Consider the following 19,898-nt stretch of genomic DNA (forward strand, 5'->3'; position numbering starts at 1 on the left):
TCGTCCCGTGTTTGGTTTGGAGACAGGTGGGACGGGAACATCCCTACGAGGGAATATACCCTCCAGATGCGGGATGCCCCCATCCTACCAAAACGAGCGGACGAGGCATCCCACTTTGCCCCCGTCACGCGTCGTCCGTCCGCACCGGTGGAGGGGGCGAGGTTGGGCGGGGTGGAGCCGCCGGCGAAGGAGCCGGCGCGGGCGAGCACGGCCGGCGGGCGCGGAGGCGCCGGCGCGGGTTCGCGCGGCCGGCGGGCGCGGGCGAGCAGGGCTGGCGGGCGCGAGCTCCACCGCGGCCGGCCGGTGGAGGAAGAAGATACCTGTTAGTATGACAGGTGGGCCCCACGAACGGTGTTAACAGAAGAAGAAAACGGTGCTCGTCCCGTCTATAGCGATCTCTCCAACCAAACAAAAAATTAGGACGGATCCATCCCATTCAACCAGACAAGAAATGGGATCATCCCATCCCGAAAAACTGGAACGGGACCGTCCCGTTCTACATTGTCTCCCAACCAAACGCACCCTTATTGACTAGAGGGGGAGCGGCTAGGTGAAAAGTAGGAATTTTCATGCAATTCGTCAAATGAGGAGCGAACAGGTCTGAGATTTTTGGGGCATGTTACCAGTAGTACTCTCGAGTCCTCAAAGAGACACAGATGAAATGACGGGACCCCACCGCGAATTCACTCGACGGTCGAGTGCTGGGATCATCTGGGGACCGCGGCGGCGCCCACGGCGTGCAACGCAAAATGACTGGCATGACGGTACTACATGCAAGCGAAGCACGGATCAGACCAAATCAAGCTCTGCACATGCATGCGTGCCGTCACCCCAAATCGAGTGTCCCGCAGCAAGAGCAATCAGGAACGACGTTTGGTGGAGGTCAGGGAGATCCAGGGGGCACGACGCGACGATTGTTCCTCGCCGCTCATCAGCCCGGCGCCCCGCGCCGCCGCGCGTGCGCGTCTGCACCACCACCATTCCGAGACAGCGGGGGATGGGGAAACTCCCGAGTCCGCGTTTGACTCATCGACTGTTCTGGGTGAATATTCTATACAATCGACTGTTCTGGGTGAATATTCTCTACAATCTAATCTCGTGCTGCTTGCAGTTGCAGCGAAAAGTCATGAAAGGGCAGGTGAGTGCACGCGCGTTTGACGTACGACTATCCGTGTTCAGCACGAAGTCGAAGAGTACAACCTGCAGCCCCATCATCTCCAAGCTCCTCCCTAAAGCTTGCTCCATGTTGAAAATTTCAAGTCTTCTAACTTTTCGACAGACCCGGACCAGAAAAATCCACACGAATAGCAGCAATGCCTTGCCAAACTATGGAGATAGGCCATGCACATGCTTTTTGGTCGAGCTGAAAGCCACTCAACAACTTACTTCTTTGGACAAGCAAAGCCCCACAAATAAACTGCTTCGTATTTATACGTAGCTCATATGATGGGCCGTGAAAACAGTATGGACCGCCCCAAGATATAATAGTGAGGGTCCTTTCAGCCCACACTCTACCCACCAAGCCCATCCAGCCCGTGGAGAGCCCACACGCGCGGATGACTCAGTTGGGCCCATGAACCTTATCCCCTTCCGACTTAAACCCAAACGTCCACTTCCACCACCACTCCGCTTTCGCCTCTTCCGCCTCCTGCCCACCGCCGGCATGCTCGCCGTCTCGCCCCATCCCCGCCTCCCTCTACTCCCCGGCGTCTGCCCCATCCTCTCTTTTCCCTTCCAGTTCCCTTGCCGCCGCTACCGCTCCACCACCAGCCGCCTCCGCTGTGGTCTCCGCCCCCTCTGTCGCCTCCGCGCGGACGCCATGGCCGGGCGGCGCGCGGGCATCGTGATCGACGTGGATAAGGTGGCAGAGACCGGCGACCTAGACCTCCCTGTGGATGTATCGTTCACGAGGAGGCTGCCCCCTGCGCTCACTGTCGGTGACGGTCTCGACGCGCTGCGGCGGGCTGCAGCTGAGGTCAAGGCCAGCCCGCCTGCTGGCGCCAGGAGCGGCGTGATCAGGTTCGAGGTAAGCTTCGGGAATCATCGCAGCCTTTTCGTGACGTTGTCAAAAGGAGATTGTTGGCTGGTTTGGTAATGACTGATGGCGTTTGGGTGTGGGAAGCATTTGCAGAATTTTGGGGGCTCGCTTTGTAGTTACGATGCTGTTATCCTTGTTTCGTTCCTTTCACTGCAGGCGAAATTTGATTGACGCGGTATAAGTGATGTAGAATTAAGTTTGGGACCAAACTAGGGCTTAGATCACTCTCTGCTGGTCAATTCATCCGCATACAATTGTTAGCATGCATAAGCATCTCCCTCCCAATTTGTTATTGCTGGATCAATCATTATTTACCATGGATGCTATTAGTATTATATAAGTTTAAATGCGATGAACTTCAATTATGGATTCGGTATCTCAGTTGGTGTAATAGACTTATGGTAAATGCAGCCTTTGGATTTGCTCCCAAACTTGCGCTCCATTTACCCTTAGAGTCCAACGAGACTTCACCCTAGATTCTTTAGATGACTATTTACTCAAATTTTGTGCAGTCAGAGCATTGTTGGCTCTTGGCATGGCAATGTGCAACATATACATTTTGTAGACTTTAGGCTGGCATTCTGAAGCTTACATGCATTGAGCTATAGGATGCTATAGAACTACTAGAGGAATCACTTGCGTAACTAGTCTTGGCATGAATTTGTCCATCTCTTGAAGTCCAAGCAACACTGGAAGATGATTAACCAACATGCAATGGTGCAGGTACTTGTTCCACCCAGTACAAAGGCGCTTAAGTGGTGCTCTCAGTTTAGGGGATCATCATTGTTTCCTCAGTTTTATTTATCGAGGAAGCTAACCTCTTGTCCATCATTTCAACTTGAAACCTGTGGCATTGGGTCTGCAATTTGCTTGCACGGTTCCTACCTAGGAAAACATGGATTTGATTTAGTATTGAGGTGAGGTCCCCCCTCCCTCCCCCTCTCTGCCTCTCATGCACGCACACATCCTAACACGATTAGGGCTTATTGTTTCCTTGCAGATATATTTCTTCTGATTCACACTTGATAAGGGCTTATGGATTTGTAGGCATGAAATATGACGAGGAATTGTCGTCCATAGAGGAGAAACTTGGCTCATATTACTTCTTCATCCCTCAGGTAATAACCTTCACTTTTCTATGGCATCCCTCAGGAGTGTTTTTATCAACCTTTATGCAATATAAACTCAATGTGGAAGTCATTTTATATTCAGATAGAGGGAATCTTACAGTCTCAAAGTTTTGTGTAATATCTGTATTTTTTACTTAACTTGATCTTGATGGTTCGCATGGTCACATTGACACAAAGCTGAAACACTTAGCTCCACAGTGTTAGTTTTTAGTGGTCCTCAAAGTAGTTGTTAATTGCAAGATGATTCCTTGTTCAAGCAGCATACACTTAGTTCTTACATGCAGTAATAGTGCAATTGCACCAGTATCGACAGTACTGAACTTATTTTATGTAAAATTAAAAATACTGAAAGTTGTAGCTGAGCCATTTTTCAAATGAATGCAATGTTCCCTGACCAGCTTTGCCCAGTGGACCAAGTGTTCAACTTAGTGAGCTTAATTTGGTCCCCTCAGCAAGCTGGTGAATGGAAATGCCTGGGTGAGTATTATGGCCATGACACCACACAACTTACAATTTTCTCGTTGTAGAATTTACACCTGAATATCCATTTGAGTATTACTCATGTAAAAGCAATGCTACCAAAAAGACTGCAAAGTGGAAATCAACTCTTTTGAGCTACGAGGAAAATTGTTGAATAGTGTTTTTTTCCCAATTTCATTTCTGCAAACCAGCCATGCTGCAATCTATACCCACTCACAATTGTTTCAGCTAATCTTTGCAGGCATCATGTAATTATTAGAATTTCTAGCATTTGTAGTTCTCAGTAACATATATCTTACAGGTTGAATTGAGCGAGTTTGATAGTTGTTCCATACTATCATCAACCATGGTTTGGGATGACTCTGTTTCTCATACATTCAAGGATGCTGTTTCTTTATTTGAATCTTGCTTTGATCAGGTATGCGGAACTAGATAACAATTCTTCAGTTTTTTTCAACTTCTTGCTAAATAATTTGCGGTTTGGCTTGCCTTATTGCACACTTATCTACTGTCTGTTTCTTAACTTCACTTTGTATGATTTATTACGCTTCTGTACCACTACATAAAAAAGGCTTATTTACTTTGTAGACCTTCGACTGTTTTCAGTCATCTCAATAAATATAGTTGCTTATTTATTGAATTTTAATATTTTATGTTTTACCACCTTAAACAGATACAAAATAGCTATGATTCTTCAGACAACATTTGTCACAAAGGTCTGGTACCGAGTTACATTTCTGGAGATGCACATTTGTCAGAGACTGGGAATCCTCAGCTGGTAATATTTCTTCCTTGGATTGTGCATAGTATGTGCTACTGATTCAAAGTATGGAAACTCCTTGGGGTGCTATTGCCCATCGACACTTGTTATTAATTCCAACTTTGTTGGATCCACCTTACCAGGTGTATTTGGATGCAGAACTGCTCGCCACAATAGATGCCAAAGCTGATGTGCTAAAGGTATTCCCTTAACCTCAGTAAGTTTACTTGAGCATTATACCTTGCTCTTTGTTTGTGAATGATTTTTTTGTTTTCGCCTTTACGAATCTCATGCTTCTTACAAAAGATACTGCTTCTGTTTCTTTTTATAAGGCATACTAGGATATGGGTAAGTCTTTAGGATTGTACTTTGATCATCAATTTCTCTTACAGTTTATCATTGTTCGACAAAATCAATGTCATATTAAAAAAATTGTGAAATACAAATCTATTGATATAACTTTCATACACTAACCATGCACGTAATTTGACTAACTGCTAGTCAAAATTTATGGAGTTTGATCTTTTTAAGTCCTACACTCCCTATAAAAAGAAATAGAAGCATTTTATTAAAAAAAAATTTTATCGAACATGCAGGAGAGCTGCGTATCTTTTTATTAAGGGTCTCTTTGGTAAAGCTCCATCTGATTCTTATTCTCTATGAGAGCTGATTCTCTGAGAGAAGTGATTTTGTGGCTGAAAGTGATTCTCTTTGATTCTCTAGCCTAAACTCTTCAAATTAAGATGGAGAATCACTCTACAGAATCAGGAGAAGCTATTTTTTTCAGCTCCCAGCCTCTTAGTTCATTTTAGAGAATCACTTCACAGAATCAGCAGAGAATCACTTCTCTCTGAAAAACTGTTTGGCAGAGCTCCTGCTGGAATCAGCAGAGAATCAGCTCTGGGAGCTCTGCCAAACGCACCCTAAGAGAGAAAGAAGGGGAAAGATCCCCGTACAAAGCAGTGTCATTTCCTCACAAAGGAGGAAATAAGGCTGCTGCAACACCCCACAGATCTAAACTAAGAAACTCTCACTTGACCATCCCCTTGACCCTGAAATAAATCCTGGATTTTTTTAGCACCGGCAAGGCCCCAAAGCCTCAACTCTTCTTTAAAGAACTGATGTGCTGCTTGCAAAGAAGGGGCTGCCCCGTCAAAAACTCACTTGTTTCTGTGGTTCCATAGTGTCCAAGCTCCTAGTATAACCGTGCTATTAAATCCTTTTCTTTGAGCTTTCCCTACTTTTTTATATGATTTCCCCCACCAATCAGCAAAGCTCTTTTCATTCCTTCTTGGTACTATACTCTCTAGGCCAAGAGGAGCTAGCAGATTATACCACCATTGACGAGCAAAAACACAGTTGGTAAGAATGTGCTGCACCATCTCTTCCTCTTGATCACACAAAACACACTGATCAGGGTGTGGGAGTCCTCTCTTTGCTAACCTGTCTGCAGTCCAGCACTTGTTCCTAATAGTCAGCCATAAAAACATTTGGCACTTAGGAGGAGCCCAAGATTTCCAGAGCCTGCGCCAAGGCTCAAAGGTTATGGCACCATTGAAAAAGGCCCTGTAAGTGGATTTGGAGGAAAAAACTCCATTCCTCTCATGTCTCCATATATGTTTATCAGTGTCCTGGACCAAGGTGAAATCCTCTATTAAATCCCAGATTTGAAGATATTGGACCAGCCCTTCCAAAGAGAGGCTTCCTTGTATGTCCCTTACCCAAGTTCTGTTATCAAGAGCTTGTGCAACTGTCCTGCTAGACATACACCTCTGTGAGACACAAGAGACCACTGCTGGAGCTAAAACAGACAGAGAACACCCATGTAACCATCTATCCGACCAGAAGAGAGAATTAGTTCCATTGCCAACTTGTGTGGTAACTGAATTATCAAGGCATTTTATTAATAGATAGTTTGTCTGTAACTCTGTATCATGATGGAAAACACATCTTATAATTTTACCACATTGATTCGGAGAATGAGTGAAGTTTTCTTTTGGTCCCTAAATTTTGTTGCAGTTCGAAAGTAAACCTTTCTTAAAAAGGTCCGTCAAATCCCTTAAATCCTTGAGTCAGTAAACAGGTGTGGATGACTAACATGTTAGTGCCACCTGGCAGTTAGGAGCTGAAAAATTCATGGTTAAAATGGACCTAACTTCAAAATTGAGGGACGGAGAAACATTTTCATGTTAATTTACTTTCTTTCTGAAGGTCGATAGTTTATTTCATGGTTAAGAGTACTGTGAATTATATCCCTGATCACCTCTGGCACTTATTCTTTTGCAGGAGAAGTTTCTGACTTCTGACCAGTCTTTTGTTAGATTTTCACCACAGTTCTTCTTTTGTTCAAACATGGTATGATTCTACCTAAGTATCTATAGCTGCATATGGCCAACAATTTATATTATTAATAACTAGAACCTTCAGATAATTTGCTTTTCTATGATCTACAACACTTACCAATTCAGGAAAACAAATGGATAAAACTACACATAAAAGGTATATGTTAAAATTGCAGTGCAAAAATAATTTGATGTTTAGATTAAGAAAGATCAAGCAAGTTAATCGCTCTATAAACACATCTAATATTATCTTGTGTCATTTATAGGACTTATGCTTGCAACACAAGACAGAATCTTTCATCAAGGGCTCCTCTAACATAAATTTGGTATGGGCATCCCTTATAGTTGAAGAATGTGTTAGGCTTGGTTTCACGGTAAGCTTAACCAACTTATTGCCTTTAGCATTTCTAGAATGCTTCTGATCCACTTTGTTTTAGTACTTCTGTATAGCTCCAGGTTCAAGATCATCCGCACTTGCACTTTCTGCTACATGCCATCCTTTGACAACATGCATATCATGTTACGATGAGCGGTCACTTGGATTTCATGCTCTTGGCTATGGGAGAGGTTCTCGAAAACCAGCAGTAGTAATCACATCATCAGGAACCGCTGTATCAAATCTTCTTCCTTCAGTGAGTGGCAGATTTCTCTTTATTGAAAACACCCCTTTTCCTTGTTCCAGTATTATTGCGAGCCTTCATATATACACCTCATTTTTCTTTATCATATCCAACAAGTTTGCATATTGTAGTGCTTCTGTATAGCTTTACGAAGGCATAAAATAAATCAAAGCAAACATTGTCTGGAGTCTGGACTGTTAATCAAGTTTCACTGTGCCACATGTAGGTGGTCGAGGCAAGTGAAGATTTCATACCAATTATATTACTCACAGCTGATCGTCCTCCTGAGTTGCATGATGCTGGAGCTAACCAAGCCATCAATCAGGTACTGGTTATTGCATACATTCTAAAATACAAAATTTTTTAGGACATTTCCTATTCTGCATAGTTTGGTACATTAATCTAGAATGAATTGCCTTTCTTGTGTGCACATAAAGATTGGTATGCTGTTTTCTTAACAATATTATCATGGGAATGTGTTTTATATACCAAGTGAGCCTTAAGATCTATTATACCTCCACATAATAAACACCAATACATAAACTTGAACTTGCAGATTGCAGTTCTGGCACTTGGTTTATTTCTCTTTGAGCCCACTGCGTTGCCTTGCAAACTCATTTACCAAGTTCTATCCTTTGTTCTTCATTGGATCTTGCAGCGGCCCATCTCAACTGTTTTCATTTTCATTTTCAGGTCAATCATTTTGGTACCTTTGTAAGATATTTTTTTAATCTCCCTCCACCTACTGACCAAATTCATGCAAGAATGGTTCTCACTACACTTGATTCAGCAGCCTACTATGCAATGCAAGCTCCACAAGGCCCAGTGCATATAAACTGTGGTTTTAGAGAACCACTAGATTACACTAATCGAGATTGGAATATTGACTGTTTGAGAGGTTTGGATAAGTGGTTTTTAAATAGTGAACCATATACCAGATACCTAATAATGAAAACAGTTTCTGCATTCGGGAATTATTCTAGTTCAGTAATGGAGATTCTGGAGATTGTAGAGAAGGCGGATCAAGGGCTTCTATTAGTTGGTGCTCTTCATACAGATGATGACATGTGGGCCGTGGCTTTACTAGCTAGGCACCTTTCCTGGCCAATTGCTACTGATATTCTGTCTGGACTGCGATTGCGGAAAGCAGTAAATTTGGTCCCAGGGCTTGATAAGAGCATTTTATTTATAGACTACATCGATCAAATTCTATTGTCTGATTCTGCTAAAAACTGGATAAGCCCAGATGTTGTTGTTCAGGTTTTTCTCCTCAGAACTCATTGATTCTAATTTGGACTGTTCCCTATTTCTTTATTTCTTTATTATTATGTATTTATGCAGTATATTTATTATATCATAATTATTTTAACTGGTACTGTTTGATTGGCAGATTGGCAGCCGTATTACTAGCAAACGAGTGGGAATGTTTCTCGAGACTTGCTTCCCATCTTCCTACATTTTGATTGACAGGCATCCATGCCGTCATGATCCTTCACATGTTGTCACCCACAGAATACAAGCTAGTGTAGTGGAATTTGCTGCTAGTTTGTGTCATTGTAATTTTCCAAGGAAGACAAGCAGATGGACAGATATTTTGATGGTTGTTAATTCAGTGGTATGAGCTGCAACATGGTAGCTAGAGTTCTTCATATATAGTATATAATTATTTATTTCGGAACTTTAGCCATTTGTTTCATGTCATTAGTCCACCAAGCTTGCACTCATATACCTATTATAATGGATAAAAGGGTTCAACTCTTATTGAAACTTCAAAGTAGCACCAACAGTTTTTGGCATGTACATTTTAGCTAATATTACATAACTGGGCATTTTATTTCTGCAAAAAGAAGTAAATTACCTGTTGTAGTTGTAGCTAATGTATTTGTGCCCTGGAAGCTTAACTTTAGAGAAACCTCTATTTATATTGAGCAGAGATTTGTTATAGATCTCCCTCCCTGAAAATAACTGACAAAATCTCTTGCCCCTTCTGCTATCAAGTGAGTTTTGTTCTGACAACTGTTGCTAACTCCAGGTTTCTCAGGAGATAATGTTTCAGATACATTCAAAATGCTCACTTACAGAACCATATGTTGCTCAAGTAATTGGGGAGTCACTTTATGGTGATGCTATCATATTTGTTGGGAACAGCATGGTCATCCGAGACTTAGACATGTTTGGCAAGGGTTGGACTGATTACACTACAAATGGAAATAGCATGATAATGCATCATTTTCCAGACTTTGTTGGCACAACAGTGGCTGGGAACAGAGGAGCAAGTGGCATTGATGGTTTGCTCAGCACAGCAATTGGATTTGCGGTTGGATCAAACAAGCATGTAAGTTGTTTATTCAGTTAAGCTGCATGCTCTAGAGAAAGTATTCCTATCATACTAGTATGATAGGAATTAAGTGAACATGTTCTTGTACATTTTCTATTTCTGATGTAAGTCAGACTTAAAATAAGTCTTATACTAGTATAAACATATAATACCATTCGACTTAATTGAAGACATGCTTCTTCTCGAAAAAGGCACGCTTATCAATACATGTGTACTTAATCTTTCATGAGGAATGGAGAATACATTTTTAGGCTTTTGGCAGAACTTTGACCTTTTTTTCCTCGAACGCGCAGGAGAACTGTTCATCATTGTATTAAGGAGCAAAAAAAAGTCCAAGCGGACAAGTACAACACATAAGTAAAAGCAAACAAAAACATAAACGGAAAAGACACACTGATCTCACAACTTTGACTCTGTATATTGTCAGGTATTCTGTGTGGTTGGCGACATGTCCTTTCTTCATGACACAAATGGATTGGCACTTCTCAACCAAAGGTTTGAAGTTTGAACTTTTCTCTACACCTGTATACTGACCCTTGATCGATCTCAGAGGCATGCGCAATTCGTATTAGGTTAACTTAGTGAAAGTCGTGAAAGTTATCAATACTCTATTTACCCAAGCTGCTCCTGTGTTGTCATGACGTTGAACTGTATATTCATTAGAGATAATGCTGTTGACATTATTGAAGGGCACCGAGGAAACCTATGACGATAATCGTTGTTAACAATCATGGTGGTGCAATCTTCAGCTTTCTACCAATTGCGGAAAATACTTCACCACAAATTTTGAAGAAATTCTTCTACACATCGCATGACATATCAATTTCCAACCTCTGTGCTGCACACAGGTAACATCAATTGGTATCCAGTTGTTCTCTTTACGTGTCCCATATTGTTGTAGTGACATTATGCTGACATTTTTGTCATTTATGTTTGGAGTTGCATATTAGTTTCTACCTCTGCTTTCAAAGTTAACATTTACCATTATTTACCCCTGAAGCCAATATATAAAAGTAAATTATTGATTCTGAAAGGTGATGGGATTGTTGGTTATGGAGTCCATTATGTACAGAATGGAATATGTTGTAGTGCTGAATTGTTCTTCTCATTACTCTCACTACTTGTGTTGCAGGGTAAAGCATTTTCTAGTTCAAACAAAAGCAGAGCTTCATGATGCCTTGGTGAAATCCAAAGAGGAACAGATTGATTGTGTGGTAGAAGTAGACAATAGCATTGATAGCAATGCCAACTTTCATAGGTTCTTATCTTAACTAAATTGCTTTTCACATTCTTTTTATAATTGTGTTCTCCATCATGTATTTACATATTTCTACTAGTTCTGCAGAATTATGAATATGTTCTCTGCCTATTCTACGACTCTGTATCTGGATTATCTTCTGGGAGCTCCATATTTTAAGAGCGAGATAAATGACATGCCTGTTGATACAATTCACGGAGCGGAATACATGCTGTACAGGTATATGTGATAATCCCTACCAATAGACGTAGCACTGCCACCACTGCATTTTCAACAATTTGCCTTTGAAACCATCATTTGACAACAGAATCCAGCTTTCTGCACCACGTACTTCAGGGCTTTCTGATGACAGATTCTCTCATGAAGGAATTATTCTGAAGCTTCATGTGGATGATAACATTGCAGGATTTGGAGAGGTTTGTCTCATAACACTTTTTGCGATTTCTACTGTTTCTTTAGCATAATGCATATTTTTTAACATTAAGTTACCATTCTCTAATTTAAGTCTCCTTTAGTACTATAAATTATGGATGTGTTGGTGGTGCTCTTTGACTCCTTCACTTCTTACAGAAAAATTGTTTGCCAACATGTGAGCCACATCATCACTAAAAAATCGGAGTCAAACCATTCTTCAGAAAAATCACAAACAACTACATCTAGTGACCAAACTCACCTATCGAGTATCACAGCATCATCATTTGTAGGTGTGTGCAAATTTCCTTGGTAGGCCAATGGATGGCATTCAGACTAACTTAGACTTAATTGGACAGGAGCACATTTTTGAACATTTTGCAAATGACCCCCAATATGTTCAAAAATCAAGAGATAGGAAAATGGTCTAAGTACACACGCACTCAAAAGTAGAGTAATGTATCAAAGACACCACATAAAACAGGAAGGAATGTCCAAACAATCAAATGACGGAAGATGGTTTAGGTTTTATTGGATCTGATGTGCACAGATCTCATCCTAATAGTTCTCGTATGCGTTTGCATGGTAGCAACTAGCAATGGGTTTGTGTTACTACATATGCTTTCTAGCAACCATATTTATGATTTTGCCAGTCCAGAAAATGGATAGGTTAATTTTGTCCGGTAATACATCTTAGAGCATTGTCAGGAGTTTAGTTTTGATCCATTTCTTGTAACAGGTTGCACCAATTGAAATTCATGAGGAGGATCTGTTGGATGTCGAAGAGCAACTTAGGTTTATTTTCCACATGATGAAAGATTGTGTGCTAGATGTTATTCCTTTGCTGAAAGGGTCTTTCTCCAATTGGATATGGACAAGCCTTGGGATTCCTGTAAGAGAACTTTTCAAACTTGTTAGCACTGACTTCTCAACAGATTAAACTTCTGTCCGATTTTACTTCATCTCAGCCTTCTTCAATATTCCCAAGCGTTAAATGCGGATTGGAGATGGCCATTCTCAATTTACTTGCATCACAACGGAAATGTGGATGGTCCAAAGTTCTTGCTGGTTCCGACCCCTTAGTACAAGATCAGAACAGTTCTGCAAGCATAGAGATATGTGCATTAGTAGACTGCAATGGTACTCCAATGGAAGTAGCACTTGCTGTAGCCAAACTGGTCGCTGAAGGTTTTACCACAGTTAAACTGAAGGTAACTATTCAACTGGTTCCATAATTGTAACACATGGAAGTTAATGTTTTTATAGACTATCTTTTTGCTAATCAAGGTATACCATTTTCCTTTTCAAAATCTCTTTGCAAGGTTGGGCGTCGTGAAAGCCCCATTGAGGATGCAGCTGTCCTTCATAAAATAAGAGAAGTTGTAGGGTACCAAATCAATATCCGTGTTGATGCAAACCAGAAATGGACATATGAACAGGCAGTTGAATTTGGATCAAGAGCAAAAGGCCTTCGTTTGGAATACATTGAGGTAATACACCTCTATTCATCAGCTCTGTATTAAAAACTCTGAAATATGCAAAACATGAAACTTTCCTACTGCTGCACCTTGTTGCTATAGTACTGTTAGTTGGTGCTGGGATTCCTTCAGTTTCCCACGAGGCATGTTTTTATCTTGTTTTTTCTTGAGAATCTTCTTTCGTTTTTTGACTTTACAGGAACCAGTGAGCTCTGTAAATGATCTCATCAAGTTCTGTGACAAGAGTGGCTTGCCTGTTGCACTAGATGAGACTATTGACAACCTTAAGGGAGATGTAATCCCTAAGCTTCATCAATTTGTGCATCCAGGAATAGTTGCTCTTGTGAGTACTGAGAAAAATGTTTTGGGCTAGTTTTGAAGGTTGCTTATTCTATGTATGTATTTGACCTTGCTTTAATTGCCATGCTCAGGTTATTAAACCCAGTGTTGTTGGTGGTTTTGAGAATGCAGCTCATATAGCAAAATGGGCTCAGATGCATGATAAGATGGCTGTCATCAGTAGTGCATATGAGAGTTCTGTAGGTTTGGCATCCTATATACAGTTATCACATTATGTTGACCAACAAAACTCCATAGTCTCCAGAATAAAGAACAAAGGTACATGTGGGGTGGCCGCTCATGGACTTGGAACATATAAATGGTTAAGGGAAGATGTATCAGAGCAAAAGTTAAATATCCATGCAACCCCACTTGGTGACGGGATTCGAACTTCAGTAGAAGATGCCCATCGTTATCTTCACCATTTAAATATAAGCAGCAATAAGATAGAAAGGACATATAGTGAAGAAAAACTGAGGTCATATTCTATCCAAGTTGACGTGGACGATTGTTCTTATATAGTCAAACTTCAAGAGGCCGGTGATCATACAAATGTAAGCATTCTCCTATTCTTTTGAAAATTCAGATGGTGTATTTGTTCATATTGCTGTATATGAATTTATTCTGTGCATTTGACCACTGACCATACAAGTGTAAGAATTCCTCAATTGTGGGTTTGCTGCGGTGCTGCCTCTGGGCATGTGATCCGTGGTGAGAAATTATTAGTATCATTTAAGAATACCGCTTGTACATTAACTGAAAAGGTTTGTACCTGCAGGAAAAGGTTGTTCTTTTACTTCATGGATTTCTTGGTACGAGTGACGACTGGGTTCCCATGATGAAAGCTCTCTCCCCCAGTGCACGGGTCATTGCTGTTGATCTTCCTGGTCATGGCGAGTCACAAATGCTGCAGCATCATGTTGAAAATTCAGAACAATATCTGGTTACAGTTCAATCAGTTGCAGATTTGTTGCTAAAGTTGGTAGGTCAAATAACTGATGGTGAGGTGGTTGTTGTTGGCTATTCAATGGGTGCAAGGATTGCACTCCATATGGCACTAAATCAAGTTCACCAGGTAACTTTGTCAGTATTTTATCTTTTCTGTGCACTTCTTTCTTATGCTGATTCTAAGCTGGTTATGCCAAGACAGATTCGTGGAGCTGTGATCATATCAGGAAGTCCTGGATTGAGAGATGAAGAAAGTAGAAGACGTCGTATTGCTGTTGATGGATCAAGAGCTAAGTTCCTGATGTCCTGTGGACTCGATTGCTTTCTGGAGACATGGTACTCAGCAAAAATGTGGACCAGGTAATAGCCTGATGAGGGAACTGATTATTTCCTATGCAAGATGGAGAAGCTATACATTGTATCCCTAACATGTATTTGGATTCCTTTTCTTCTGTCTTTTCCTTTATGTGCCAGTCTACGAGAGCATCCAAAGTTCAATTCTTTAGTGAGGACACGCAGTAAACACAAGAACATCAAAGCTCTAGCTAAGGTTCTTGCAGACTCAAGTGTGGGGAGACAAAAGTAAGATCACCTTCCTGTACTCGGTAGTTTGTAGTAATGTTTGAATTGACAGTGTTATTACTTATGTGCCATCCTGTTCAGCAGTAGACGTGTCAGACACTGATAATGCAATTGATAAGCAGATGGCCGGTTGTACTTTGCTTGTAGACATTGTTCATGTTATTCTGTCTCATGCAAGTTTTTTTAAAGCAGAATCTCATGCAAGTTTTAATGCACCAGGTCCCTGTGGGAAGACTTGAAACACTTGAAGAGGCCTCTACTCATCGTTGCAGGTGAAAAGGACACGAAATTTAAAGACATCTCACAGAGAATGTGCAGCGAGATAACACAGCACGCTGAGTGTGGATCTGGTGGTCGGGATGGAAACGAGCTCTGTGACGTGATCATCATCCCAGATAGCGGCCACGCTGTGCATGTTGAGAACCCTCTTCCTTTGGTAAGGGCCGTGAGGAAGTTCTTACAGAAGCTGCACTGATAACATCTGAGCTGCGCAGATCATGAGTCTTCAGGTTTGTTGGAGTTGTCCTCGGATGCAGGGGGGAGCTCTTCGCTCTACATTTCACTTTGCCTGGGTAAATTGTCAATTTTTCTTCCAGAAAATGCCAGGGTTTTGTGTCTCTCTGGAGCCTGCATCTATCATTCTGGGGGTGTTTGGATACTAGGTGCTAAACTTTAGTAGTGTCACATTGGATGTTCGGATGCTAATTAGGAGGACTAAACATGAGCTAATTATAAAACTAATTGCAGAATCCTGTACTAATTCGCGAGATGAATCTATTAAGCCTAATTAATCCGTCATTAGCAAATGGTTACTATAACACCACTTGTCCAATCATGGACTAATTAGGTTTAATAGATTCGTCTCGCGAATTAGACTCCATCTGTACGATTAGTTTTATAATTAGCCTATATTTAATACTCCTAATTAGCATCCAAACATCCGATGTGACGCCTGCTAAATTTTAGTGGGGTGTATCCGAACACCCCCTCTATCTAGCATCCTGTGGCTGTCTTTGCAGCAACTATTCCTCGTTTGAGCCTGGGGTTAATAGACAAAAGGCCCTGGTGGACCGAATGGTTCGTGCGATCCAGTTCATCGGTGCAGCGTGTTCCTTGACGTGGCCAGAATTCTACTACATTTCCTAGTTCCTACTGGCAGCTCTCAGCATGTTCACATCTGCAGCCTTTGTATGTATAATTATTTTACACCCGCTGTCGGGCAGTGGCTTTTGGCAAAGTTTCACTGAGCTGGGGCGGTACAAGATGACTGGATCTTTGCGTAATCGAAGTAACTTGACTACTTGAGGTATAACTCTCCTGCATTCACTGCATTCGAGAAAAACTATCGTCCATGGTTCCATGAACACAGTATATGTGACTCCGCTTGTTTTTCCTGGTCTTGTTGGGATTCTGGAACCGGCCGCCTGTCGATCAACTGGCTTCTGTGCGATTCCTGACTGTAAAAAAGCCTTTAAAATCTCCTGGGGGCGCGAGTTTGGAGCTTGGGATCTCGGGCCTTAACGACCCCGATGCGAGGCGGGCTTTTTCTTTAATCCAGCACCTGACCCCCTGCAGCTCCGGCACGTGAGCAGGCCTACGCGGACTCCACGAGCGCAGCCGCGGGGCGTGGTGCTGGTGCCGCGCCGTGTGCACTGCACCGTCACGCACCCGTCTCGCCCGCGGCATTGTTGGCAAGGGGGCTCTACTCCCGAAGCCCGGCCACCACCCCGGCGGATCGGAAGCTAAGGCCGGGCACGCAGGGCGCACAGAGCCCACACGTGGTGCGCCAGTGCGCGCACCGTGCGTGGCTCGGCGCCGCACGGTACAACTAGGGCCATGCGGTGCAAAAGAACGCCTAGGGCTTGGTAAAGAACGCTTGTACATCAGTACGGCCGGGAGCAGATGTTTTATTACTTGTATATGTATAAATATGTAAGTGGTGTAAGAGATCTCGCGACCTTGAGGTTTGACCACCCAATCGATCTCGAGCTGACTAGCAAAAAAGGGGCATCTGCACCGCTTGCATATAAAACGTCTGCAGATGCGTCTTCAGCTCCTCTCATTTTCATACAGAAACACTCTCGCAGTCTCGCCGCGTAGTAGGAGTTCGCCATGGGTTGCAGAAGGGCTTCTTCGACTACTCATCTCATTGTCATCTTGGCCGTCGTCTTCTTGCTCACACTTGACCGTCCCGTTGCTCATGCTCGCCACTGTGAGTGTTCTTGTTCATCTTTGCATTCCGTTGCTTTGTTTATTTGAAGTTAGTGGCGTGCATTGTGTTCATGTTTCTTATCTCTTCCTGAACTTCCTCTCGCCTTGTGTTTGAACCAAATTTGCTGCCTACATATTATCCTTGCAGTGAGGAGCCCGTCCACGTCGACCGCCGAGCATTCGTCGAGAGAGAAAGGATCGCAACGGACGAGGAGCCACGGCGTGGAGCACACCAAGAACGCAGAAACCGTGCGCCTGGAGAAGGGATCGACGGGAGAAGGCGCGGCCGGAGCAAGCGTCGTCGGCCGCGGAGGAAACAGCCCTGCTGCGTCTGCCGAGAAGGTTGTGGTGGCGCGCTACGGGCCCAGGCCTCACCCTAAAAAACACAACTAAGTTTAGGTATCCGTTTCAAGTGTCGCTGTACCTATTTCTTGTAGCTAGGCTAGTGTTTTTTATTTCCTTCCTTTTTACTTCTGTCTCTATAGTTGATGAAGATAGGATAGGATAGGATAGGATGGATCAAACTCCATAGATCATAGCAGTGTACTAGTCAGTTGTTGAGTTGTTTGTCATCGTTGCTGAGAAGTTAATCTTGACAGAGATTCTTCATCTCGTATATATAGAAGTCCTGATGCTTGTTTCGAGTTTTGCGCCAATCAACTCAACCCAACCTTCACCAGTATGTAGTTCAACCGCGCTCCTTCAAATTTGGCTGTTTTTTTTTTCCTTTTGTTTCGGAAGAAGTTAATCTTGATAGAGCTTTTCATCTCGCATGTAACAGTACTGTGATGTGCTTATTTTGAGTTTAGTCACTGCACGCTGATGGACTCAACCGAGCCTCGGTAGTTCAGTCACCCCCCTTCAAAGTTTGGCTGTGTTGAACCAAGTCAATAAGCATTCAATTAATAATATAATCATCCATCAAATCACCCCGAGAGCTTGGACTCATGTTGGGCACAACTTATTTCTCAGCTTCTTCATTGGTGTGGCAAACGCCAGGATTCTGTTTACTCCATCCAGTCTTGAAACAATTGTCGTTTTTAAACTGCAATACAATCAGAAAAGACACTACCTCAACCATGAATATATCAAATGTGTAATGTTTTGAAACTACTACTGAAGACGAATTGAGCCATACCGTATTCAAAAGTTAATTTGAGATATCCAATTAAATAGTATAAGCTAGTGCAGAAACCAATAATACAAATAAATATGAAGAATAGAAAGAATATGATTTTCCCCGGCCTCTCCATTCTCCAATAAACAGATTCTAAAAGATCATAAGCTACGGAAAAACGGTTGCCTAAGCCACGGTGAATTACAAATTGAGTAAACAGGCAATGCAAGATGCAGGGAGGAGAAAAAAAGGAAAACATTTTTTAAGAAAAGTGCTGGTATTGCTTCAAAAAAACAAGAAGAAAAGAGCTGGTATTGCTAAAAAAAGGAAAGAGCTGGCAAAGGAGTTTATAAAAATGGGGTTCCTATGTAGCTTCCGTTAAGTTCTACAACTTTCAAACCAATTAGGCTTATTTAGGGCAACCATCACAGCCCATCAATCTCCCTTCACGAATACTCTTCAATATTTTTTTACACTTGACTCAACAATATGTTAACCTATGTAAACATTTCGAATAGTCTAACTCAACATTGCATGGAGATCGGATATTATTTTTTCCTTGCTCCCCGCTCCCAACCCTCCACCTCACCCAGATTTTTTCACGTGTGATACATGCTTCAATGTTTTCTTACAACTGATTTAACATTCCACAAACCCTGATTCAACATTTCGAACAGGCTAATTCAACATTTCACGGGGTTAGGAATTTATTTATGGTTGCCTTGGGGATGAGATATTTATTTTATGATTGGATTGCTGCACCCCCCCCCCCCCCTCCATCTATTATAGCAAGGATCGTAAATACTGGAAGTCATTTAAAAAAACTTGTGGAAGTTATATAAAGTTTCCTGATTAAAATGTGCCGGTCAATCCACCATGTTCACCATGCAACACAGGGTGCGTCTTTTCTTGTCATGTGAAAAGTCCAATAGCCCACAAATATTATGGGCTTCAAAATCGAGCTGTCTCTCTCCCCTTCGGACTGTTACAGGCCCGCGAAGCCGCGCTACCAGCGTTACGATAGTCTGATGATAGCAGTAGTATGCGCTGTACGACGAGGCAGTGATAACTGTACCATGTACAGGCTACAGCAGACACATAATATTGCAGATCGCTCGCACGTACGTGTATCTACGTTCTGTACGAAGTGGCCCTTTTTCTCTCGTGGCGCGTGGTCCAAACTTCTTTGGTTGTACCTACGGGCCATATCGAGATCCATTACGTGTGACGAAATCGTAGGTTTTAGACGGTGCAGTGTTGGACAACTGTCTCGATGACAGTGCGACAGTGTTAGCTAGTCCGCGGGGGCAAGGAGGAGAGTTTGTGAGTTTGGCTGTGCTGAACCAAGTCAGCATGCGTCCAATAACATTCACCCTCCCGCGTGTACATACATTTAGACCATGTTTAGCCAAGATAATTGAATTTTAGCTAGCTAAATTTTAGCCCGTTAATCTTTAGTCCATCCCATTTAGAGATATGGCTTATGGATAAACAAAATCCATAAAGTGTCACTTTTGAGTGGTGGTGTACTTCGTGCGCGTATTGTGGTTGCCCAACTTGGAGTCTTCAACAACTACTGGTATCTTGCTTATCCCCACTGCCTATGTTAGAAGTGTGGATAGTTTTGCTGCGGTCTTGATTTTGTGCTCAGAGCGTCAATCAGCAGATGGAGTTGTTGCTTCTCTTCCTCGTTGTTGGATTGGCTCATGCTTTGATTTCGATTTCACCTATTGAGGAGAAGTTGGTTACAAAATAAGACGTATATGGAGATTACTGAAGTAGTTGTTATAGATTTTAAGCTTTTATTTTTCTTATATTTTGTTATTTCTCTTTGGTACATCAGATC

At 42.3% G+C, this 19,898-nt stretch overlaps 2 protein-coding genes across 4 annotated transcripts; both read left to right on the top strand.

Annotated features, from left to right (window-relative positions):
• Positions 1-1,630: 1,630 nt before the first annotated feature.
• On the top strand, positions 1,631-15,341 carry LOC101780975 (protein PHYLLO, chloroplastic). Of its 3 annotated transcripts, XM_004952851.3 has the most exons (27): positions 1,631-2,026; positions 2,762-2,955; positions 3,039-3,156; positions 3,950-4,066; positions 4,322-4,426; positions 4,552-4,608; positions 6,695-6,763; positions 7,017-7,124; positions 7,188-7,382; positions 7,597-7,695; positions 8,064-8,630; positions 8,761-8,985; positions 9,403-9,705; positions 10,136-10,203; positions 10,398-10,556; positions 10,841-10,966; positions 11,054-11,185; positions 11,274-11,382; positions 12,117-12,269; positions 12,346-12,588; positions 12,700-12,867; positions 13,055-13,198; positions 13,287-13,748; positions 13,973-14,269; positions 14,345-14,502; positions 14,617-14,724; positions 14,944-15,341. In XM_004952851.3, the coding sequence occupies exons 1-27, from the start codon at positions 1,664-1,666 to the stop codon at positions 15,197-15,199; spliced, it is 5,103 nt and encodes a 1,700-aa protein (XP_004952908.1). In that variant the 5' UTR covers positions 1,631-1,663; the 3' UTR covers positions 15,200-15,341. The 3 variants fall into 3 exon arrangements, with proteins under 3 accessions (XP_004952908.1, XP_004952910.1, XP_022683380.1); XM_004952853.3 differs by lacking the exon at positions 1,631-2,026 and having other exon boundaries at positions 2,813-2,955; positions 3,086-3,156; XM_022827645.1 differs by lacking the exons at positions 1,631-2,026; positions 2,762-2,955; positions 3,039-3,156; positions 3,950-4,066 and having other exon boundaries at positions 4,401-4,426; positions 4,568-4,608.
• Positions 15,342-15,578: 237 nt separating this feature from the next.
• Positions 15,579-17,579, top strand: LOC101782183. The gene is made up of 2 exons (XM_004952855.3): positions 15,579-16,936; positions 17,084-17,579. Exons 1-2 carry the CDS (start codon positions 16,837-16,839, stop codon positions 17,326-17,328), a joined length of 345 nt encoding a protein of 114 aa, XP_004952912.1. The 5' UTR covers positions 15,579-16,836; the 3' UTR covers positions 17,329-17,579.
• Positions 17,580-19,898: the final 2,319 nt, after the last annotated feature.

This window comes from Setaria italica, chromosome I (genome assembly GCF_000263155.2).
Source record: "Setaria italica strain Yugu1 chromosome I, Setaria_italica_v2.0, whole genome shotgun sequence".
NCBI classification, from domain to species: Eukaryota; Viridiplantae; Streptophyta; class Magnoliopsida; order Poales; family Poaceae; genus Setaria; species Setaria italica.